Raw genomic sequence first — 25830 nt, 5'->3', positions numbered from 1 at the left:
TGGTGCCATGGCTGTTTTGTAAAGTATTGACATACTGCATAGAATAACAGGGTTTTTAAATTTTTTTGGTATTCTTGAATTTAGTTCAAAAGTTGACTTACACAATAAAAGCTATGCAGTAATTGCTCTCAGATGTTACTGTTCTTATGAAATTGTGGCCATACCTTAGTTGGGCGAGGGACTTCCTGAAATACAGGACACAGTCTGGAGATATTTGTCTATCATTACGCTTGGCAGAGATGGGTTCTGTCGCTCAAGGCATTCACCTCCAGGACTTCTAAACCTACAGTGCCGAGGAAGACATGGTATTCCAAGCTAATGACTTTATCTAAAAGCTCCTTCCTGACACCTTGGGGAGTAATTTAAAGCTTCATTTTGTTTTTACATCAGAAATATAAAAGCAAGTGAGAAATTTACTTCTTAGAATTCTAACACGTATCTTTATTATCAGAGACTAATCTTGCTTCTCCCGGTCTGATTTTGCAGGCTGTGTTTACAGATTTGGAGATTCTTGCAGCAATTTTTGCCAGTGCAATCCATGATGTAGATCACCCTGGTGTGTCCAATCAATTTCTGATCAATACAAGTAAGTGATGTTGACATTTCCCAACGCAATTTTAGAATGACTAAAGGCTTTTATAAACTTGACTCCCACCCCCCATAGCCAGAATGTTCTTTTGAAACTATGTATTTTAGTACTAACCTGTATTACTGCCCATTAGCATTAAAAATTAGTTGATACATTGCTTTTGTTGCCAAAAACTTTGAACCCAAGGCCTGTTTATTTGGAACAGTTATCCCCAGATGTTGACCAGCTGCCACAGCATCTGGGTTTCTCATGTGGGAGGAAGGGGTGCAGTCACTTGGGCTATCTTGCACTGCTTTTCCCAGGCCATTACCAGGGAGCTGGATCAGAAGTTGAACCACCCTCCCCAGCCTCAGGCACTCGCATGGGCAGGCTATGCTAGCCCCTTACAATTTTTTTGTACCAAACTAAATTGGGTTCATTTTTCATGAACTTCAAGTGTTTTCATAGGAGAAGCCATTGCTGAAATTTAAGACATAAGGCTACCAGGAAACAGAATGCTTGACTTTGCCTTCAACAGAGTTTAGATTAATAAAGCAAAGCACATTTATTTAAACCAGTTCTTAAATCTATTGTAATGAGAGGTTTTTGCATGTTTGAGCTTGTCTGCCTTTTATCCGAGACTTAGTCTCTAAATTCTACAGTCATTTTCTATTCTCTTTGGCAGACTGAGTTACATGTAGATTTTTAAAAACCTTCAGTGACCTTTGAACTATGTAACAAGATGCTTGTTACTGACTGTGCTGCTTGGTTGAGGCCTAGACACAAGAGCACATCACACACTAGAATTGCTTGGCCTGGGGATCACTCTAGCCCTCTTTTCAAGACTTACCAGCCTTATCAGCATGTAGGGTGCAGTTGACATCAAGCCCTCTTTACAGAACAGACTTAAATTTCTCTTACCTTTCTCAATAGGTTTACTCAGATGCTCCATTCTTGCCTTGTGACTGGAGTTTCCAACTTACCCAAGGGTTGAATCTTTTATCTCCTGTAATAAAGAATCCAGGATCCTATAGAGGTCTCCCATTGTTATTTGAAGGAAGCTCATTAGGCAAGGAAAGGATGAGGGGGCTGCTGGTTCCTAGTAATGAAAATCACAATTAAGAAGAAAGAGCCTTATTCATTGTATGTGTTATTGTAGGTACCATGTAATTTGATAGTAATTATGCTTATTCATTTTAAAGCATGCTGTGAGCAGAAGATGATTTCTAGCTGACATGATTAAGCTTTAGTAAAAAAGAAATTCTCCATATTCCAACTTAAGTCTTGTCTTTTAAAAGATTTCTTTTCTATATCCATAAAAGTTTTCATTAAAGCTTTGAATGTAGCATGCAAGATATAGACTTGACATTTTATTCTGCAAAAATATAGTTTAACAAAGAATATATTTTCTGTGTATAGTGTAAATACAAGCTTTGGCAAGGGAAGCTTTAGTTTCTAAGTTTAGGATTTTCAAAAGAACATCATACAAGTATATAAACTACAGCGACAGTCCAATACTGTATGAGACACTAGGAACACACAGCTGAATAAGGCATAGTCCTGGTTCCTAAAGTGTGTGTTCTGCCGGAAAAACGGGAGGACGTACTCAGATCGGGGAAAAGTGCAGTATTAGAAAATAGAGGAAGTGAGGGAATGAGCCTGGCAGCTGGCTGTGTTTTGGTCCAAAGTGTAAGGTACTCTCCCAGTTTCTAGTGTTAAGCTAAGGTAGCAGAGCTGTCTGAACGCTGGAGTCTCTCTGGCTGGTGGAGTTAGTGTTTACCTAGGGCTGCAGTGTTGGGTTGTGAGCTACTGCATGGACATGCTGACCGTCACACAAGTGCCCAGTCATCTCCCTGTGCCTTTGAAGCAAGCTGATCTGCTGGAACCTTCTTCATTCTTTCCTTGAGAGCAGCTGGAATGTAGCAAGTCAGTGACCATGACATCCCAGCCCAGCAGCACTTGGTGGGAGAAATCCTAGAAGTACTGTGAGAGTTCCCAAACTTTAACAATGTGTCATCTCCACAAAGTTGTGGAGTTTTACAGAGGAAAAAAAAAAGGGGGGGTGGGGGTGGGGGAAGAGCTTTGAGTTCTAGATTGATGTTAACCTTTTTATCGAGGCATGATAAATTTGAGATTTGACCCGACCTCTTGTTTATCTTACTGTAGAGTCTGTACATGTCTTTTATTCACATAGTTTTTAAAAACCTGTTTAACCTTTTATAAAAAGGTAACTGTGTAATGCAAATAAAACTCACCTGAAATTACTTCTTTTTTCCTAAAGGGAACAAGTAGGTGACTCTCAGATTTTTCTCTAGAGAAACAGAAGCACAGATATAAGATGACAATTGTAAATGACTGACATGTTCCTTCTTAAATTATTTAATTCATTTGATCACTGTTAATGGATATTAACCTGTTTTCTGCTGATTTGGCTTTGAACTTACATTTTGCTACATCCTGCTTGCACGGTCCTTCAGCCAACTCAACACTTTGCATTTCTGCCATACTCCTGCCAGCCCCTTAGTTTTGTGAGCAGTTAGCTAGTGATTTTAAACAACTCTTTCCAAAGTATCACATTATTTCTGCGTTACTTAAAAAAGTGAACTTTCTTTACATCTCTCAGCAGTTGTTTACCATGTAGCTAAATTCATAACCTCAGCATGTGGGCTACTACGGCAGGGGGGAGGGGCTTACCATTTAAGAGTGTGAGAATTAGTTTTACATGTCAACAGAGCTAGGGTGAGAGATGCCCCGTTAGTAAGGGTATGGATGTGTCTGTGCTTTCCAGAAGAGGTTAGCATTGCAGTCAGTACACCACATTCAACTTACACTAGTGAGTGCGAGGAAGGGGAAGCGTGTGTTCCCCAGGCTGCCCTCTGGCATCAGTGTGACTGGCTCTTGTGCCCTGCTGGACAGTTATTTTCCCCAGTCGGGACCTTGCTTCGCTGGTTTTTTTTTTTGGCCCCCATGCTTATCACTTTGTGCTGGCTCTATTTCTCTGTAGAACTCTGGCTCATAGAAAAGATCAGCCTAAGTGAGGTACACATTTTCAGCTATGAGCTGGAATCTACCAAGCTCCTGCCCTCAGAAAAGAACACGTGAAATAAAGGGGCTTTCCTGCCTTTGTCCATAACACATGCCAAGCCTAATTTTATTCCTGATGACCTACAGCAATTCTTCGAAGTAAGCACAAGGGATTTATATGGAATGAAATGTCAGCTTTGGATTTGACATGGTCAGCCTGGTGCTTGTTAATAGGGAATGGGTATGTGATTTTTAACATGTTCCAGGCATTGAGTTAATTATGTTCATCGCTATTTTTACAGCTTCGCTACTCATAGGCGATACAAGAGGAAGGCTTTATATGGTACCTGCTTATAAGTACCAGCCAAGTGGCATGGCAACAACACTTAGCTTCTCTCAAGCCCATTCCCTTCATCTGTAAATAGTAATAGAACATTCTTGAATGGGTTTAAATTCAATGAAACAGTCCACATAGCAGTGCCCTGGGCCTGTATCCTTTAACTTCTATGCCACTAGAAGAAATGGAGTGTCCAAGAGAAACCAGAATAACACTATTAAAACAACACTATTTTTATGTGTACAGGGACTTAAACCTTTGGGAGGTAGTGGCAAGATCCTACCCAAAGATCCATAGAGATAGACAGGTTAGTGAAATGGCAAATGTAACGTCAATGATAGGAGGTTACAAGACAAAGTATATTGTTTGCTGATGATCCAGAAAGGCTTCATAAAAGAGGTGACTACACTAGACTGGAAGATGAGAGGCTAGCCTGTCTGCTCGGCATCGTATTGAAGCTTCGAGTTCACTTCCTAGTTACTCCTGAACCCTGCAGGTTTCTACTCTAAAGTATTAGATTCACATCTTTGGTGGAAATCTGAAGTTACCCAAACCTTGTAAAATAACCCAACGTCTTTGCTCAGAAAGGATAGTATGGAGCTAAGAGGCTATTTTTTGAGACTCAGTTTCCTAAATTGAATCAGAAATAACTTTCAAAATACCAGGACAAGATTACTGCTGATTCCTAGTTTAAAAAGATTAACACAAATTATGCACCCAACTTATTCTAAAAACAGAGGCAAATACACTCAAACATTCTAGATACCCAGCGCTCTCTGATAGCAAAACCCATATTCATGAACATTGGTGGAGAAATTCTTAGCAAAACACCAGGATTATTTAAGAAAAAAAAAAATGCTTCGCCATAGTTCAGTGGGTTTCATCCTAGCCTAGTTCAGCATGTTCAAATAAATGTGATACACCACATCAACAAAATGAAACTCAGGGACCATATGATCATCTCTACAGATGACATTGTCATCCCATTCATGGTCCAGAAGAAACAGTGTGGTTAAAATGTCCATACTACCCCCCACATTTTGCAGGTTCAGTGCAGTCTGTAATCAAACTAGGGGAACACACTTACCCAAAGGATCCCCAGGTCGCCAAAGCAACTGGCACTATATTACTTTAGACTGTTATTTCCAAGATAAAGTGGTTAAAATAATATAGTGTTAGCATAAAACCCTATATGTAGACCACACTAGAGAGCCCAAAAGTGAACTCACATCACATTTAACTGATCACTGTGTACAAAAATTAGCCAAAATGAAATACTTACATGTAAGATCTGAAACTTCTAAGCAACTAGGAGAAAATATCTGAGAAACACTTCAGGAAATTAAGAATATTTTGGAAGGGTCTAATAGCACAGAAAAAAATAGAAACAAGTTGAAAAGCTTCACAACAAAAGAGCCTACAAAATAAATGATTTGCAAGCTATACATATGCCAAGAGGCTAATGACTAGAATATACTAGGAAGTCAAAACAGCTTAATAGCTTAAAGCAAATAATCAAATTAAAAGATAGGCAGTAGATCAAAGCAGACAATTCTCAAGAGACAGTACATAAAGGGCCAATAGCTAGCAAGAAAACATCACTAATCTGGGAAATGCAAATCAAGTCCACAGAGATTTTACTTTATTCAAATTAGCTTATTATCCAAAAGGCTAAGAACAAGTGCTGGGGAGGACATGAACTTGCACATTGTTGGTACGAGTGCAAATTAGTAAATCCATGATAGGAACAGCATCACTGCTCCTCAAAGATTCTAGAAGTAGCAGTGACCATTTGTGTGACAGTGCCCCCCCGGAATGCCCACATCCCATGGCAGGACAGAATGCCTTTCCTGTTGCTTCGCTTCCTTCTAGTCTCATTTCCTGCTAGTGTGCACCCCGAGAAGTAGTAGGTGATGTAAGAGTGGTAGATTCAAGCATATGCATCCCTACCATGCTCCAGCTGGAACTTGTGGCTCCTGGCTTCCACTCGGCCCCGCCGTCCTGTGCAGGCATTTGTGGAACGAATCCATGGAGGAACTTTCAAGTAAATTTTAAAAGTTTTTCAAAATAGCTAAAAATGGAATTATTGTATGATCTACAGGAAATTAAACACATCTGCCAAAGATACCTCCTGTGTTTATTTCAGTACTATGATTTTCATTAACTTATGTGTGCCCGTTGGCTGATGAATTGGTAAAATCTTGGGACATTAATACAGTGAAATCCTTGTCAGCCATCAAAGGTTGATGTATTATTGTTTAACAGCATAGATGGAACTATAGGTCATTTTGAGTGAAATCAGCTAAGCGCAGAAAAACTAGCACATGATCTCCTTCAAATGTATAATCTAAGAAGTTGAAATGTCACAGGAGCTAAGTGTACACGGCATTCAGCAGAGGGTACAGACAAGGGAAGGGATGGGGAAGGTAGATTAACAGATAACTCGAACACAAAGTGATGCAGCTTGGCCTTTCTGAACTATAACCTGAAAGAAAACAAGTAGACAGAGGTATAGGAAATGTTCCTGTAGAGGTGCCCAACCTTCGCCTTCTATCATAAATACGCTGTTATAAAACAGAAGGACCAAAGTAGCAAGAAGTGCACATGAAAGTCAATAACCAAGAACCAGAAACGTCCATCAAATACAGACCTGGAGTGGCAGCTAGAAGAGGAACAAAACACACTGGCAACCACAATCCTAGCCCCGGCTGTAGCAGAACAAAGGGTCAGCAGCACTCCAGTCAGTCCCATCTCAAGGGATACTGGGCACCGGCCTTCTTTGTTACAGTATGGTCCACAGCTGTCACAGGCTCAGAGCCAGCAATAGAAGCTTCCTGAGCATGTCCATATGGTAATTTAGCTTCTGAGAAGGAGCTTGCTGCCTCCCACACCCAACCCCTGGAGCACAGGCCACAGCAAATGATGCTTTCCTGAGCAGACCATCACTGTTGAAGTTCATTCTGCTGTAGGAGACAGTAATCCTGCAAACCTGCCCCACCCCATCCTGGGACCTCCCAAGCGTTTGGACACACCAGCAAACAAGGATGCCAAAAAAAAAAAAAAAAAAAAAAAAACAAAGTCATTGGGGGAAAAAAATCAGTAAGGAAATGCAAAACTTTGAGCTATTAGCAAATACGGAAATATCTGAACTAACGGGATACTACTAAGGGAATTTCACATCAATAAGCAACTACATCAAACAAGAGATAGTAAATAAACAGGTAGTGTGCATCTCTAGAGCTCAGAGAAACAGCAGGCCAAATCCAAGGTCAGCAGAAGGAAAGAACAACAGTAAGAGGACAGTAACAAGCGAAATAAATTAGGCAGGAATAAAATTCCAAAAAAATCGAAGAGATGGATTTTTTTTTTTTTTTTTTTTTAAAGATTTATTTTTATTATTTTTTCATTGGAAAGGCGGATATACAGAGAGGAGAGACAGAGAGGAAGATCTTCCGTCCGATGATTCACTCCCCAAGTGAGCGCAACGGGCCGATACTATGCCGATCCGAAGCCAGGAGCCTCTTCCGGGTCTCCCACGCGGGTGCAGGTTCCCAAAGCTTTGGGCCGTCCTCGACTGCTTTCCCAGGCCACAGGCAGGGAGCTGGAAGGGAAGCGGGGCTGCCGGGATTAGAACCGGCGCCCATATGGGATCCCGGGCGTGCTAGGCGAGGACTTAGCCACTTGCGCCACCGCGCCGGGCCCCGAAGAGATGGATTTTTGAAAAGATGAACCATACACTTGATACACTAAGAAAAAAAGACATCAGATATTTTCATTAAGATGAAACAGAGGTGTGTCAGGTGATACCACAGGAAAAAAAAAAGATTAGGGCCACTGTGAGCACAATTATATGCCAGAAAAATATAAAATATAATAAATGTATATACAAGAAAGAAAGTTTCCAAAAATTGAACCACGAAGACACAGAAAGCCTGAACAGACTGAAAATGATGGAAATGATTCAAATAGTAATCATTTTTTTTAAAAAAAAAAAAAAAGGCCTTTCTTCATAGAAAATGACATGATGCTGAGTCCTAAGCATTTGAAGAGGAGCTAGCAACAATTCTGAAACTCTTCCAGAAAATTGATATAGAGGGAACCCTTTCATACTCATTTTGTAAGGGCAACTTCACCTTACTTTCAAAACCAGGAAAGGACGCAGCGCAAAGAACCACCACATCCCTGATTGGAGTAGTCATTTTTGGAGTAGTCAAAAAAAAAAAATACTCTGAACACTAGCAAATTCTGCAACACACCAAGAGGACCTCATATTACAGTGCAGTGAGATTTGTCACAGGGATGAGTCAACAGTCACAAATATAAGTGAAGGGTTCGGTAGACATAACAAGGCTTGGCAAAATCCAACAGTCATGCTGAAAACCTTGAATGACATAAGGGGACAGGAGGAATGCATGTCAACGTAACACAGGCTACAGCTAACAAATCCACAGCCAGCCACTTATTTAATGGGCAAACCCAAATGGAGTCACTGGCTCCTGGCTTTGGGTTAGCTCAGCCCTTGTTTTTGCTGGCATTTGAAGAGTGAAGGAGAGGATGGGAGGCCAGTAACTCTGCCTTTTGAGCAAATAACATCTTCTTAAATTAAATAAGATTAGAAATCCCGATATAAAAAGCACCTTGGAATAAAGTTAAATATGTGGAAGATCTTTTACAACAAGTTTCAAAAACACTAATAAAAGAAACCGAAGAAGACAAAAACATGGAAAGCCAGGGGAAAATGACATTAAAATTGTTAAGTTTCTCTAAAGATTTTGAGGTTATGATTGCATAAAGACAATGGGCAGCTATTACTAAAATGTCCATAATATGAGCAAGTATTTAGCCTAATGGTTAGGATGCTTCTGTCCCACACTGTAGAACCTGGATTCAATTCCTGGCTCTGGCTTTGGCTCCAGACTCCAGGTTTCAGCTAATAGAGACTGAGAGACAGTGGTGACGACTCAAATAACTGTGTGTCTGCCAGACTCGTGGGAGAGCTGGATCGCATTTCTGGCTCCCAGCTTTGGATATAAGCCTGGTCCACCAAGGTCATTGCAGGCAAAAGGGAGTGACCCAGGAGATGGGAGTTGTTTATCTGTCTCTCCAATAAATAACAACATAAGCTGTCCATATCACTTTAAGCAATTTACAGATTCAGTGCAGTCCCCAACAGAATACCACAATGACCTTGAGAAAACTGGAAGGGAAGAATGACCAGGAGAAAACAGGTTTTCCATCTCCTGGATTACTTCTCAAAAGACTGCATGAACCAGGCAAAAGCTAGGAGCCAGAATCTCCATCCAGGTCTCCCCCATGGTTGTCAGCTGTCCAGGTACTTCATCCACAGTCTTCCCAGACACATTAAGAGGAAGCTTGAATTAGAAGCAGAATAACTGGGACTCAAATGGCCAATGCTGGCATCATTAGCCATAGGTCCCACTGTGCCACAAGACCTGCCTCAAGGAAAAAAAAAATCTTAAAAAGTGCATGGTAACATAAAAGATCCAGAAGTAGACATTTTTAATAAAAAGAACCAAGCTGGAGCTACCACCATTCCAGACAGCTGTTATCACCAAAACGGCATAGTACTGGCTTCAAAGCATACATGACTGGAACATCAGCATCCCCATTCCTAAGTCCTCACTTCTACTATTATCAACAACAGTGCCAAAAATGTATTAGAGAAAGAACAGTCTTATAAACTGTTGGTAGGAATATGAATTCCTATGGAAAGCCATGTGCCGGTGCCTGGGAAAGCCAAAATAGCTGTCCCGCTGCTGGTGTTATGTCCTACAGAAGTGAGATGAACCTATGAAAGAGACCCTTGCATTGCCATATCCATTGTAGCACTATTCAAATAGCCAAGACACAGAATCAACCTAGGTGTCTATGAGGAATGAATTAAACAGGCCACTCTGGACACTTTCAGTGTGAAAAATGAAATCTTCGTGTTTGCAGAAAAGTGAATGGGAGTGGAGGTTATCAAAAGCCACTCATAGAAAGACAAATATGCTCTCCCTGATGTGTAGTTTAATGAGCTTTTACCAGAGATTACCAGAGGCAGGGATGGGTGGGAGATGCACAGAAGTTAGGTATCAGGTTCCAAAATACAATGAAATCTTAATACAAACTCCTGGTGCTCCGTGGTACCGTGGGTGACTGTTCATAGTAATTTATCACCTGCTGTATAAAGAATTGCAAAAGAGGAACCAATAGACTTTGCAAGTGCAAAAACCAAGGAAAAGAAATGACTGGGCACCTGGTTGGACCAGTTTGTACTGTATGCATGTATGGTAATACTGCATTTTTCCCTATAAGGAAGCTCATGTATTAAGTTAGTCAAAAAAAAAAAATACAGCCATTTGAAAAATAAGCAGCATAAATAAATTTGTGTCTTTTGCATATTCCATATTGCTCTTGGCCCTCTGAACACCAACAGCCCTACATCACAAAGCCCTTACATGACATTAACTAGAAATAGACAACCAGCAGTGTACACGCATGTTGTTGAGTCATTGGTTTATTGTCTCCTGGTTAGTGCTATGTGCAGGGGCAGCAGGGGGGTCCCAGCACACCCCAAACCTAAAGCCCCCGAGAAAGTGAAGAGTAAGGTAAGCTCTGGTGCACGGCTTCACTCACCTCTGCCTCTTTCCCTTGCAGATTCTGAGCTTGCCTTGATGTACAATGACTCCTCTGTCTTGGAGAACCATCATTTAGCTGTGGGCTTCAAGTTGCTTCAGGAAGAAAACTGTGACATTTTCCAGAACTTAACCAAAAAGCAAAGACAATCTTTAAGGAAAATGGTCATTGACATTGTAAGTGATTGACAGAAGTAAAAGAAAAACGTGATACTAGTTTTTCTTTTTTCCTTTTAAACGTAAGAATGAGATGAATGTCAGATCATTGGAAAGGCACTTCCAGACCCAGAGCCCTATACGTTCTAGAATCTGCCGGCAGTGACGTTCTGAATTACTTTTTTCCTCTTCTACCAGTTTGTACTCAGAACTAGTGACAGCCTGGTCCTGTCACTTGCACTTTATGTTCTGGGCTCCTCCCATCTGGCTGCAGGTGAAGATGAGCACAGCTAGTGGGAGAGACTTAGAATACAGAGGAATGATATATGAATGCGAGGAGGGCTCGCCAGCCACATTGGTCTGATAATTACATCTACGCATTCATATACTGCAATATCACACTATGCCCTATGAATGCAGCAAACCCTGTTATGCAGTTGAAAATTAAGAAACAGCAGTTGAGCTGTGGCTCATTCGAGGGAATGGGTACATTTCCCATCTACGTAGAAATAGCCACGGCTTTTGTTTTTTTCTGTTTTCTGACTCTGTTCCTCAGAATGATTGAGACAGAGGAACAATCTCCGGTTTGCAAAACTTAATATGCTGTACACATAAAGGCAGGAATTAGCTGTGAATAAGTAGAAAATTATCCAGAAGAGTGTTTCAACACAGTCGACAACAGTAAACACAGCAAACAACCTTGAGTCAGTCCATAGCAGTTCAGGAGCCATTTTCCAGTCCAAGGAACGGGAAAAATCTAACAACCATGATATCCAGAGGCAAAATGCCTTTCAAATAGAGGCCAGCCTCCAAGTAGAGGCCGTGTCTAGTATTTCTGCACATTTATCTGGGTTTCTGGAAAACAAAAAAGACTGCCCCAAGAAGGAACACAGAATTTCTCCACATTGACTATTCGATGCAGTAATTATTTCTCCATGTCTCATGTTCTGCGTATTTTCATGCAGCCTTCTTTCTCCTGTCTTAATAAAATTATCTATCTCTTAAGGTCCTTGCAACAGATATGTCAAAACACATGAATCTCCTGGCTGATTTGAAAACGATGGTTGAGACTAAGAAAGTTACTAGTTCTGGAGTTCTCCTTCTCGATAACTACTCTGATCGGATTCAGGTAAAGTATCTTAGTTCTCTCTGTCTGGGTGCAGCTTGGAGAACACTGCCATTTCCTCCCACTTCCTGTTTCATGTCATTATTAGTAATTTTTTTGTGCCAGCTCTTCTTCTTTAGAATTAACCAGGTAAAATATTTGAATGTTCTTTTAGAAGTACTGATGACACATAAAACTAGCCTAACCGGCCATAGTGTGAACAGTTTTTCTTACGACGCATAGATGTGGTAAAAGTAGCATAATTTGAACCTATAAATACAAGTGTGAACCACACACAGACACACGCCTGAGCTGTTTGGGAGAAATCTTCTACAGCATGTATTTTTAAGTGTTACAGTCATCCGACGTAAATTTCTGGTTAAAAGTGGAGCAGGTGCTGAGCGGAAAACACCACCCTGTATTATTCTAGGTCCTTCAGAATATGGTGCATTGCGCAGACCTGAGCAACCCCACCAAGCCACTGCAGCTCTACCGTCAGTGGACAGACCGCATCATGGAGGAGTTCTTCCGCCAAGGAGACCGAGAGAGGGAACGTGGCATGGAGATCAGCCCCATGTGTGACAAGCACAACGCATCTGTGGAAAAGTCACAGGTAATGCCACCTCGGAGAGCTCTCGGGATAGAGGCAGCCTCCGCAACCGGTCCCCTGGGATTCAGAACTCCCACTATTTCACTGCGGTTTTAGAGGAATTTTGCTCTGACCAGCTCAGTGTTTGTCGTTACGATCCTCAGACTTTTCTTTGCAGCACATTTGTTTGCACTTGCATCTCGCTGTCATGGGCCTCTGTAAGCAAGATTTCAAAAGGTTTGTTGACATACACAAAAAGACAAGTTTGCTTTTGGTGCCAGAAATTTTGAAACTCATGCCGTTTTTCTTGATAGATTAGCACCACTGTTTTAAAGGACTCCCTCCCCCTTATTCATCCTTAGATTTTTTTGTGTGTGTGACTACACATTAGTTTGGGGAGCTCACGGCATTTCTCAGTTACAAAATTCAGCTACAAAAATGGCTGTTCAGAAATCAGGTGCTTTACCACTCTACCACATGCAAAGTTTGCCCTTTCCCTTTGGAGCCCTGGCTCCTGGCAGCTGATTGTTTACGAAGTGAGACCACCACCGAATAGGATGTGGTCTCAGATACTGACTAATTCGTCAGCCTAAGGTTAGTCGTTCTCTGTTTGAGGGCCGAGCTCTAGTTGTCCCTTCATGCCGGTCTTTGTCCCCAGTCCCCTCATCCCTCCTGCCGTCTGTCTTCTCAGGTGGGCTTCATAGACTACATCGTGCATCCTCTCTGGGAGACGTGGGCAGACCTCGTCCATCCCGACGCCCAGGACATTTTGGACACTTTGGAGGACAATCGTGAATGGTACCAGAGCACAATCCCCCAGAGCCCCTCTCCTGCACCTGATGACCCAGAGGAGGGACGGCAGGGTCAACCCGAGAAATTCCAGTTTGAACTGACCTTAGAGGAGGATGGCGAGTCGGACACCGAGAAGGACAGCGGCAGCCAAGTGGAGGAAGACACTAGTTGCAGTGACTCCAAGACTCTCTGCACCCAAGACTCCGAGTCGACCGAGATCCCCCTGGATGAGCAAGCGGAAGAGGAGGCAGTAGGGGAAGAGGAGAGCCAGCCGGAAGCGTGTGTCATAGACGACTGTTCACCTGACACGTAACAGGACAAAGGCTGTCATGCTTTTTTTTTTTCCTTTCTTTTTTTTTTAAGTAGAAAAGTTTGTTTCCAAAGTGCATGTCACATGCCACAACCATGGTCACACCTCACTGTCATCCGCCAGAACGATTGTTGAACACAACTGACCTTGATGATTCAGTCTGGCGCTCAGGAATATCGTAACCAGTTGCTTCACCTCCATGTTGACAGAGCAACGGGGACACCTTCACGAACAGCATTTTCAGGAGATGTCAGCTTGGCAGAGAGCTGGGCACACGCGGAGAAAATCAACTCCAACACACGTTCGAGGGAGCGTGGCTCAGTGGGCAGCCCTAACGCGGACAGATTGGGGAGTTGTTATGTTGCAATATTTTCAAAAGTAAAACAAAGGCATTACACGGAGCAGACGTTATAGATGAAGCCGCAGATGTCAGGAACAGGACAAAGTACAAATCTGTTACCGCAAGGAAGATGAGCCACAGAAATCACATACTTTTCTAATTTCAAGTCTTCCTGATACATGACTGAATAATAGTGCGGTTCACCGAGCTGCACTCACCTCGACATTTTGTATGATATGTAAAACAGATTTTTTTGTAGAGCTTACTTTTATTATTAAATGTATTGAGGTATTCTATTTAAAAAAAAACAAACTATGTTCAGAACTTCATCTGCCACTGATTATTTTTTTCAAAGAAGTAACTTGCAGGTTTTCAGTACAAATCTGTGCTACACTGGATAAATCTAATTTACAAATTTTCCTTGCACCTTAGAGTTCATAGCAATTAACTGATTTGTAGTGATCCATTGTTTTATATACCAATGACTTCCATATTTTAAAACAGAAGAATAACTTTCTGTTGCAGGAAACCCTTTTTGTAAGTCTTCGTTTGCTTTTTTGTTTCACTCTTGAAGATAAGTGGACTTGCTCTCCACCAACATTCTTCATGGTGTGCAAAGTGAGTCTTTGTTCCGTAATACTTGGGTGTGCGTTATTGTCAAATGTGTCTTAACCCCCATAGAAACTCAGTCATCAGTTGGTGTTGTCTGAAGCAAGTGGGAGATACATAGATACCCAGTAGCTAAAATGGTCAGTCCTTTTTAGATACCTTCCTGCCTAGTGTCTTCTGATAACTTTTGGCTGTGTCAATAGGCGTGCATTTCACACATGCGTGTCTTTATAATAACCCACACATTTCATGCTCACTTCTTTTTTCACAGCCAGCTAGAGTAAGAAAAATGTTTTTGCCTACATGCTGCTTTATTATTTAACATGTGTTTGAGCCTCTGTCCATGTTTGACAGATGGAGTCTTATCAAATATATCACCACCATCTTACTGGTGAAAAGAAACAGGTAGTCAGTTAGGGGTAAGCATTCTGTTCAACCGCAGGGTTGTATACCATGACTAGCTTTTCCTCTTGGGTTAGAGAGAAAAGTTAATATTCTTAAAACTGCCTAGCTAGCTCTTAACAATATATTAACGAACTCTCACTACTACGAATTCTCTTTTGTTTCTGTGATTGCACCGTGTGATTAAGAACTAGACGAGGGTGGCCCGGGAAGCAGTTCTAAGTGTGAGGCAGTTGGGTTTTTTTAATGGAAGCCACGTAGCAAACAGATTGCCTCATTACCTGTCATCCTTCCGTCCACATGTCTCACAGGGTGAGGCAGAGAAGTCGATGATGCCAGTTGTACCAGAGGGTTGCTAAAAGATTTCTGCCTGAGTGGAAAAGCAGAGAACCACTCTCAACTGTATTGCAGGTTTAGAAACAAAGCCTCGTGTTGACCTACTGGTAGCCATTGACATCAAGGTACATTTGTTTAGTTTTGATTTTGCTCCCATTTTAATTCTTGATTATAGCAAAGAGATTTTTGGAGCTCAAAGCAATCACTTCCGCATTGATAGCCAAGAGTTTTGATGAAAGGGGGATGTATAACCAAATCAAAAATGACAGCTCAAGGAGCTTTGTGGGGACTGGTAATAAGGCTGTCAGCCATGGAAGTGACCCAAGCTGAGGACACTATCCCAAGAGCCAGTTGACACTTAAGTTCTCTTAGGTCTCAATTTTAGCATTCTCTCTGCCCTCCATAAAGGTTATAAACAAAAGGCTGTGCCCAGACATTTGGGAACGTGTGCGTGTGTTCCTGATGGAGATCTAACAGGAAAGACAAAATCTTTCCAGAACATCCCATTTCCTACTCCCCTACACTTGGTATTTCCCCCCACAGAGTGCCTAGAATTAAAAAAAAAAAATTTTAAAGTAGCAATATGTCACAAACCAACCTAAACCTGGAAGGGTTTATAACTGCACTAATAGAGGTGTTTTCCCTCTGCTTGTTGGTGTTTAATGGTACCATGTTGTAAACATCCCACCACTGGACAGTTTGTAGAATAGGTCTAATTATCCAAGAGACAGGGACTAATGAATGCACTGTACAATCTGTCGCCCCTCACCAGTTTAGTTTTCTCTTGCCAAGTGTGCTTCATGAACACACACTGCTTTAAAAACAACATCCTTTTACAAGTGGCTTTGCATTTAAGATTCCATAAGAAAATACAATGTCTGGGTACCGTATGGGGAAAAAATGTCCAGGTTTGCCTAAAAGCAACCCATTTCAGCTTGCAAGTTACTGAATACAACGATGCTGTTTTAATTCTTTTTTTTTTTTCTTTTACATCAGTTGAAATCCACAAGAAAAGAATGTAGCTAGAACAAATTAAAAAGTCAAAGAAAGGAAAAACTTGAATGAAAAAAGGGTTTTACAGAAAGCTTTATGGTAATTTCTGAATGCATTATTTATTTTTTTGTGCCATGCATTTTTTTCCCTCACCAAATGACCTTACCTGTAATACAGTCTTGTTTGTCTGTTTACAACCATGTATTTATTGCAATGTACATACTGTAATGTTAGTTGTAAATTATCGGTTCTTATTAAAACATCATCCCGTGCTGGGATGGTGTTGATATATTTGGAAACTCTTGGTGAGAGAATGAATGGTGTGTATACATACTCCTTGTACATGTGCTTTTCTCCTGTAATATAGTCTTGTCACCTTAGAGCTTGTTTATGGAAGATTCAACAAAATTATAAAATACATAAAGATATATACATTTAAAAAACATAGCTGCAGGTCTTTGGTCCCAGGGCTGTGCCTTAACTTTAATATTTTCTTCTGTTTTGCTGCATTTTCAAAGTAAGATAATGGTGGGGCTAAGGCTGGGTATTTTAAATCCACGTTTCTGAATCATTGGATATCTGAAAATACCTGAATAACCCCTGGAAGAATCTACAGTTCTTTTGAGATGAAAGCTCTTAAGCACTCCTTCCCGTGAAACAGTACTACAGATGTGCTTTTCGCCTTTTTGTGGATCAGGAGCTACTTCAATTTTATTTATTTTTTTTTCCTTTCAAACACTAATGGAGAAACATTTGTCCAGTGATGATTAAAAAAAAAAAAAAAAGGCTTCTGGAGCTCAAAAGAAAGTGAACTTGGTTGGAATTTGGAGTCATAGTCACCTGTGCTAGTATCTGTTAGCTTCCTGTCAACAGAATATAAACTATTAAAAAGTTCAGCTTTTAACCATAGAGTTTTTTTTTTTTAAATCAGGGTTGACCAGATTTCCTTGCGTATTTGCGAACAAACCCACTAAACACAGAGTTGGGTGTCATGCCAATTTGCATAGCATAAAAAATTTGGCATTCACTAGCATTTTGTTCACATATGTCTGTTTAAGTTTCATAATTTAACCTTGCACCATGCCCAGCTCCTGAAACACTGAAATATCTCTAATGGGCAACATGGATGTTTTCCCCCCCCTCTGCCCAGCCCATGGAATTTGACTTCATCAGCAAAGGGAGAGATTCTTTTTCTAGGAAATATGAGCCTCTTATTTTATTTTTGACACAAACTGTAGATTTCAGCAGCCCTGGCCCAAAGGAATTTGATTACTTTTGTTTTAAACAGTACAAAGGGGACACTATAAGTACAAAAAAAAAAAAACATCCTTACTAATTTTTGGTTTTTTTATTTCATTTTTTGGATATGTTTTAAGAGTGGTAAATTGTGTGTGAGCATTATAAATGATTCTTTTAGTGGTTTCTTAGCCTCTTACAGCCCATGGGGATAGTACTGTACATCAATACCTTCCTATGAAATTTTTATATGCAACAAAAATAAAAGCATGGGTTGATTCTGCCTATTTATGACTTGGTGTTTTACAAATAAGCATTTTAAATTATAGTTCAGTCGTCCCACATTTCCAAGAGTAACAACATTGTCTAAATGAGAATAACAACGAAATCCTAACTTGTACTGATACACAAAACCAATTGAAATCAAATAAACTAATCTTGCTATATAAAAGTTTCCTCAGGTTACTTGGCATATAACATTAATCAGTGTTGTTTATATAGACTTAGGAAGAACTCTTCTGGCCTCTAAAGCTGGGATTGTGGTACAGTATAAGCTGTTGTGTACACCAGCATGCCCCAGCAGTGTTTGAGTCCAGGATGCTCTGCTTTGAATCCAGCCCTAGCTGTTGCATGCATTTGAGGAGTGAATCAATGGATGGATAGTCTGTCTCCCTGCCTTTCCAATTACAAATATTCCAAAGCATTTTTTTTTTTTGTTAAATGCACCATTTACTATCACATCAAAACTGACTGCACATCAGAAAGATCATTCACCCCGAATAGGATTCATGCCAGGCATGCAAGGTTGGTTGAACACATGCAAATCAATAAACACTGCATCAACACAATGAAGGACAGAAAATTGTGTGATCATTTCAATAGATGCAGAAAAATCATTTGGCAAAATCCAACACTGTCATAATAAAAACGGAACAATATAGTTTTAGAAGGAACATATCCTGACATTACATAAAGGCAGTATATAACAAGTCAACAGCTGAGTGGTTGAAAACCTTAAGACATTCTGTCTTAAAAGGAGAAAGACAAGCATGCCCCCCTCATTGCCACTTCATACCATATTATAGTGAAGTCCAGGCAGAGCAATCAGGTAAGAAATAAAGCACATGCAACTGCAAAGAAGAAATCAAATTACCACTGTCTTCAGAGGACATGATTTTCCATGTAGAAAATTAAAGGGGGCATGAAGAAGGGAACATGAGGTAGCATTGTGGTGTGGTGAGTTAAGCTACCATCTGCAGTGCCAGCGTCCCATATGGGCACCAGCTTCAGTCCTGGCTGCTCCACTTCTGATCTCGCCCCCTGTTAACGTGCCTGGGAAAGTCCCCATACCCCTGTGGGAGATCAGATGGAGATCCTGACACCCGGCTTCGACCTTGCACAGCCCTGATCATTGCAATCATTTGGGAAGTGAATGAATGGATGAAAAGCCCCTCTCCCTGTCTTTCCATCTCTAAATCTCATATTTACATTATTAGATACATACATACATAGATTTCAAAAAGAAAAAAGATGGAAGTGCTTGGTGCCAATGCTTGGGATTTGTCCCTGTTCCATATTGGGGTACCTGAGTTTGAATCCCACCTCCCCTCCACATTCCAGCTTCCTGGGAAGGAACAAGGGTTGGCTCCCGAGGATGGCTCCCTAATAACCAAATAAGAGATCTCAATTTTTAATTCCTGGCTCCTGACTTCAGCACTGTCCTGTTATTATTGTTGTTGTTGTTGTTATTAAAGTGAGATTTACAAAGAGGAGGAGATACAGAGAGAAAGATCTGCCATCCACAGGTTCACTCCACAAACAGCCACAACAGCCAGAACTGAGCCGATCCTAAGCCAGCAGCTTCTTCTGGGCTTCCCATGTGGGTGCAGGAGTGCGAACGCTTTGGGCCATCTGCCATTGCTTTCCCAGGCCACAAGCAGGGAGCCAGGAGGGAAGTGGACCAGACAGGATATGAACTGGCACCCATATGGGATCTGGGTGCATGCAAGTTAAGGACTTTTATCACTAGGCTACTGCGCCCAGCCCCGGCCAGTCTTGTTTGTTACGGGCATTTAGGAAAGTGAACCAGTGAATAGGAGATGTCTCTTTCCATCTGTACCTCTTTGCCTTTAAATAAACATTTTTATGAGGAAAACACCAAAGATTCCATCAAAAATGATTAGAACTTAATGCATCAGAAGTTGAACTCAGCAACTGTAGCATGGTGGCTTTGGCGATGCTCGTGTGGTTGGCCTGCTTCTCGGTGGGAAGGGGGTCTGGCCCCAGGCTGAGATGGAACAGGGCATTGAGGAGCTGAGCCAGTGGCAGGCTGTGGGCAGGTCGCCCTGGATAATGAAAAATCAGTGTTCATCTTGGATTGTCTCCATTTTCTACAACTCCATTTTTGATACAACTCTTAAGATTTATTTATTTTTATTGGAAAGGCAAGATATACAGAGAGAAGGAGAGACAGAGAGGAAGATCTTTTGTCTGATGGTTCACTCCCCAAGTGGCCACAATGGCCAGAGCTGAGCCAATCCAAAGCCAGGAGCCAGGAGCGTCTTCTGGGTCTCCCATGTGGGTGCAGGGTCCCAGTGCTTTGGGCCGTCCTTCACTGCTTTCCCAGGCCAGAAGCAGGGAGATGGATGGGAAGCAGGGTTGCAGGGATTACAACCAGTGCCCTTATGGGATTCCAGTGTGTTCAAGGTGAGGATTTTAACCACTAGGCTATCATGCTGGTCCCTAATACAACGCTTGAAGCCACTTCCCACCCAGCCTTCTACAAAGATGTTGGGGGTCCCTTCTTATCTACTGAAGTACCCAGACTGAATTCAGGTGAAGTGAGGTCATAGTTTACTTTGTCATTTTCAGAGTATGGTGTGAGCTGTCATTCCCCAGCCATCCTCTCTCCTCCCTAGCCATTTTGTCAGGGAGAGTCTCCCTGTCAATCAGAAGTGATGACCTCTAAGGAGCCTCAGATGATGCCCTTAGAGCTGATTATTCTAGGATAACCATGACCTCTAGTGCTCTAGGGCTGCCCTCTCATAGGATGCTAGTCTCAGCTTCCAGTGGGATCCCAGAGATGTCCCACACCAGGGACCCAAGGTGTCCCATTCTGACCCCCCAACAGCACCTCTGACATATAAAAACTTTCCACTGAGCTGTAGTCTTCCTTCCCTCTCTAGCTCAGATGCTTCCAACGCCCTTGCTAAGAGTTCTCCATCCTGGGATACCCCTAAAGGGTTCCCTACCATTGCTACCTTTAGAGCTTAAGGAATATTTATGAGCTTATCAGTATAGCCCTCCACTTCCCCATCCCCGAGTCCACAACTGTTTCACAGAGAGAACTCCTGGGCCCAGAAAAGGGAGTCTGGGAGAAGATCCCTAGTTCCAAGGTCTTACTTCTGTCAGTATGAGAAACTATGGAAAGGCGTACACCAAGTACCAGCACAAGCATACAGGTGAGAGAGACACGTGCAAAGGGGAAGGCTACACTGGTCTTCGTTCTGATGAGCTTTGGTGACACACACAGGTGCACACCAGCTACCAACCACACACATGTGAACACTGTGGCTGACATGAGATCCGATCATTCCAGACAACACCAACGGATCCATCAGTGAGTGATAGGGTCCTCAGACCCACAGGCCAGTGACAGACCACTGGGTGATTCTGCAGCTTCAAGTCTTAGGTCAATGTCTTGTTATCCTTTTGTGCTTCTCCATTCAAATCATGTCTAGCTCAGACCAGCTTATCTCCTTGGTTAAATGTAGGTTTAGATGACAGAGAAATATTATGGAACCACTTTGAAGCCCAAATGAAACTCCAGACCTGGTCAGGATCTTCTCAAAGCCTTCAGCATCCAGGAGTTTCTGTCACCTCCATGAAGCCACCTATTCTGGCAGATGTGGATAGATGGGGAAGTAGAGAGAGGAGCTCAATGAAAAAATTCTTTGTCTCATGTCATTCCCCAGTTGGAAGCCCTTTAGTGACTTCTCTGCACTGTCTAATCCAAGCTCTTTATCCTGAATTCCCACAGTTTCCAGAGCCAGACCAAGTTGCAGTCTTGAAAGTATCACTTCCCAGCCCCATGAAGCCTGGGAGAGATCTTTAATGGCTATGTCTGTTTTGGGAAATGAGGAAAAGCAGCTTTGGACTATGTAGGGCATGCATATGTGACAGATTCTCTGTTGCATGACTCATCTGTTGCTTGCCTCTTCATCAGACAGGGATGGAGTGCTCTACCACATGGCATAGTTTCCTGAGTAACTGCTACCCTCCTGGAAGTGCAGGCAAGTGAATGCCCCTAGGCTAACATTGCACTGAAGAGAATGGAAGATAGGAGACAGGCAGGCAGATAAAGTTTACCTTCCCTTCCTTCTACAACTCTGCAAGGCACTGTTTCTCTGAAACCATATGGCCTGGGAGGAGACCTCCAGGTAGCCAACACATATGAGGGCCACCTACTGTGCTTCATCCAGGTTTGTCATGAGGCAGTGCCCAACTGGGTAATGCACCACCTGGCATTACCTCCCACGTTCCACTTCTGCTTTCCCATTTCCAATGCCCTTGGATTTGTATCTCCCAAAGAAAGCAGTCTTTTATCTCTCGTGATCTTTGTTATCCTCATAATCTTAATTACCTCTGGCACTCACCCACCAGCTACAGTGTTTAGGTTGTTTCTAGTTGAATTAGTGGTAAATGGACAGGAAGATGATAAATTGGGACTGAGCAGGACCTACAATAGCTTCCCTCTGCCCAACCTAGCTCAGGTTCTTGGATTACCAAGTACCAGATAGTCAAGGGCCTGCACTGCCTTGGTTTCCCTGGGATTGAAGGATAACTTCCTGGGCAACTCATCCAGGTAATTTATAACTTCGTTTAGGGGCTCAGCAGGCCATTTCACTGACCCGCAAGTTCATAGTGAGAAAGGAACTTGGTCAAATTACCAAGATGGAGGAATCCCATCTAGGCTCCATCTGCCCCAAAGTTGGGGTTGGTCTCTTCCCTCTAAGATGCTATTGTCCACCATTGTTGCCTGAGCCCAATTTGGCACCCTGCACTACCAGGTGATGCTCACAGAGAGATGGATCAGGTCTGGTTTGTGTATTGAGGGAACCATCTTGATGTAGGGGAGAGAAATCCACTTAGGTCCAGCGGTCATAGAAAAGAGGCAGCCCGTCCAGGAGAGTCAGACAAGCAGGTAACAAGGATCTGGTAAGAGTGGAACTTTGAGTAACTCAAAGCAGATGAATGAAGAGGGAAGAATAGTCCATGCAGAGAACATCGGACTTGGCATGGGCTCCCAGGAGAGTGAGCCTGTAGTCATAATATAGAGCATCCAGGTGCAGGAACCCATGACAAAGAGCACAGAGATGACGGGAGGTGGGTGACATAGACCTGAAGGTCTCCTGAGGATGAGGCAGGGCCCCTGTGACCACAGTCTATGTAGGATGCGAGGATTCAGAAGTGCCCAAGGCATTCTATGTCTGCAGCCCAAGAGCAAGATCATGGACCAAAATTCTGTGTGCTCAGTGTTGCCAAGGAGAGGAGCTAGACTTTGCAGGCTCCCACCCCTACTCTGATCCCACCCCACATGCCTCTCTTGGTCTGTGCCATTAGTGGCCTCAATATAACCTGTGGTGAGCAGTAGGTGCCTTTACTCTAATTTGGGAGTGGACGCGATAAAGCAGGAAGAGACAGAGGTGGATAGTTGTGACTCAGTTACTGGCTCCAGAGACTGGGGGTCTGGGTCTGGAAAGTATCATTCATTCACATCTGGATACTAACTCCTTCCGTGGATAAAGCCATGTTGAGTTTGATGGGCTGAAGCTGGTCTTGGTCCCCTACTCCATCTGGCTCTCTCGGGGACCCACGGTAAAGCCAGCAGGTCAGAATGCCTAATGTTGTAATCCAAGATGACAGGTCAGGCTGCTGGTCTATTACTGCCAGAGAAGAGATACAGGAATGAATCAGAATGGCTAAGGGTATATGATGCTTATTAAGAGGACAGTCAAAGCACGCTACTTCCTTGTAGAGATCAGAATCTGAGAGAGAGAGCAGTGTTGGTGTTGGAAGTGTTTGATGTTACTACAAGTAGAAGAATGAATGAACCTTTTTTTTTAAAAAAAAAAAAATAAAAGAGAACTAGCAGTAAGATACAAAGGCAAAAACCAGTGACAAATTACCTAAAATCCAAAGAAAGTAATCCCATCAATAACAGGGTGAGCCTATCAACAACAGCCACCAGAGTGATGAAACATTTCCACACTGAAAGCTATAAAACCTTGATGAAAGAAATAGATGACATAGTCATCATATGGTCATGGATTGGAGCATGAGCATCACTAAAGTAAGTATCTTCAGCATGCAGAAACAATTCACATGTTCAATGCAATCCCTATCAAAATACTAATAACAGTTTTCTTCAAAAAACCAGAAAAAAATAAGATTCAGATTAAACTACAGAAAACTGAATATACAAAATAATCTTGAGCAAAAAAAAAAAAAAAGAAAAAGGAGTTAGCCACTAGACTAATACTGGGCCCAACCTTACATTTACATACATTACAAAGTTAATTTAACAAGTAATGGTAGGGCCCGGCACGATGGTGCAGTGGTTAAGGTCCTCGCCTTGCACCCCCGGGATCCCATATGGGCACCGGTTCTAATCCCGACAGCCCCGCTTCCCTTCCAGCTCCCTGCCTGTGGCCTGGGAAAGCAGTCAAGGACGGCCCAAAGCTTTGGGAACCTGCACCCGCGTGGGAGACCCGGAGGAGGCTCCTGGCTTCGGCTCGGCATAGCATCAGCCGTTGCGCTCACTTGGGGAGTGAATCATCAGACGGGAGACCTTCCTCTCTGTCTCTCCTCTCTGTATATCCGCCTATCCAATAAAAATAAAATAAATCTTAAAAAAAAAAAAAACAAGTAATGGTATCCACGCGAAAGCAAATACAAATAACAGAACACAACAGAAAATACAAGTATCCCCATGCATCTGTGGCCATAATCCTTGACCAACTTAGTAAGAAAATGTATTAGTGGCCTAGCAGTTAGCATGCCAGATTAGGGTGCCTCCATTCCACATCAGAATGTTCGTATTTGATACCCATGCCGCTACTCCTGGCCTCAGCTACCTGCTAATAGACACAGGGCGGCAGCAGTGGTAGCTCTAGAAATTTGATCCCTGCTCTCAACATCAGAGACCTGGACTCAGGGTTCAGCGCCTAGCTTTGCCCTCAGCCCCATCCCTGCCATGGTCCAGTCCCAACTATTGCTGGAATTTAGCGAGTGATCCAGAATATATGACCCAGTGTACATTTCTATCTCTCAAAGAAACAAAAATGTGCTGGAGAAAAGACAGTCTTGTTAACATGGGGTAGGGGAAAACCTGACTATCTACATGAGGAATGAACTGGCTCCAAGGCTCTCACCATGCATACAACTCAACTCCGAATGGATTAAACACCTAACAGTAAGCTGCTAAACCGAAACCATCTGAACAAAACATTAGGGGGAATTCCTTTACAATATTAAGAATTTTTAAAAATTAAAATGTAGTAAACATAAGTAAAAGCAAGCATACAGAATTTCATCAAGCAAAAAATTCTGCACAGCAAATCAAGCAATTGAACAAATCGCTAGTCCATGGAATAGGAAAAATATTTCATTATGTATGTGAGACAAGGCCTTAGTAACCAGAATATATAAAGTGCTGCAACTCAAACAACTCAATACCAAAGAACAAATAATGCAATTAAAAAAAGCAGTACACCGAAAAAAGTTTCTCAAAGACACACAAAGACCCTGATTAGCACATGAAAAAATACTGAGCATCACATTTCAAGGAAATGTAAACCAAAACCAGCAATAAATCATGTACCAGTTAGATTGTCTTTTATCAAAAGTCAAAGTAACAGGTCCTAGGGAAGCAGAGCAAAGGGAACCTTTACACAGTTGGCAGTTCCTTCCACTATGGAAAACCATGTGAGGGTTCATCCAAACACTAGAACACAACTACCCTGCGACCCAGCAATGCACAGCCGTGTATGTATTCGATGGAAACAGCATTGGTAGGTCAAGTAGGCATCTGAACTCCTGCGTTTACCGTAGCACCATTCTCAGCAGCCAAGATACACACACAACCCAGGTGCCCATCAACTAGTGAATGGATAAAGAAAATATGGTACATGTAAACAATGGAAATTATTCATCTGGAAGACATGATGAAATCTTGTAGTTTGTAACACCATGCTTAGAAACAACTGAAATAAGCCGAGCGCAAGAGACTAAGCACTGCATGATGTAACCCATTTAGGCAAGGGTGTAAGGGTAGCTCCCATAGACGAGGGAGACTAGCGAGCAGAGAGGGAAAAGTTGCTATAGCTATACAGGA

At 42.2% G+C, this 25830-nt stretch overlaps 1 protein-coding gene and 1 pseudogene across 9 annotated transcripts in view; both read left to right on the top strand.

The window, feature by feature from the left end:
* PDE4D (phosphodiesterase 4D) overlaps positions 1 to 17722 on the top strand; it is a 1371497-nt gene extending 1353775 nt beyond the window's left edge. For all 9 annotated transcript variants that reach the window (XM_040977570.1, XM_040977569.1, XM_040977571.1 and 6 more), the window contains 5 exons: positions 487 to 586; positions 10590 to 10744; positions 11730 to 11852; positions 12259 to 12441; positions 13109 to 17722. In XM_040977570.1, coding sequence (XP_040833504.1) covers positions 487 to 586; positions 10590 to 10744; positions 11730 to 11852; positions 12259 to 12441; positions 13109 to 13522 — 975 coding nt within the window. In that variant the 3' untranslated portion in view covers positions 13523 to 17722. The remainder of the gene's footprint in view (positions 1 to 486; positions 587 to 10589; positions 10745 to 11729; positions 11853 to 12258; positions 12442 to 13108) is intronic.
* LOC121154397 lies at positions 13615 to 21058 on the top strand (annotated as a pseudogene).
* Positions 21059 to 25830: the final 4772 nt, after the last annotated feature.

Source organism: Ochotona curzoniae, unplaced genomic scaffold (assembly GCF_017591425.1).
Source record: "Ochotona curzoniae isolate NIBS_2020 unplaced genomic scaffold, NIBS_Ocur_1.0 contig_2754, whole genome shotgun sequence".
NCBI classification, from domain to species: domain Eukaryota; kingdom Metazoa; phylum Chordata; class Mammalia; order Lagomorpha; family Ochotonidae; genus Ochotona; species Ochotona curzoniae.
The sequence above is the reverse complement of the archived record's forward strand: the minus strand, read 5'-3'. Positions and strand labels throughout refer to the sequence as shown.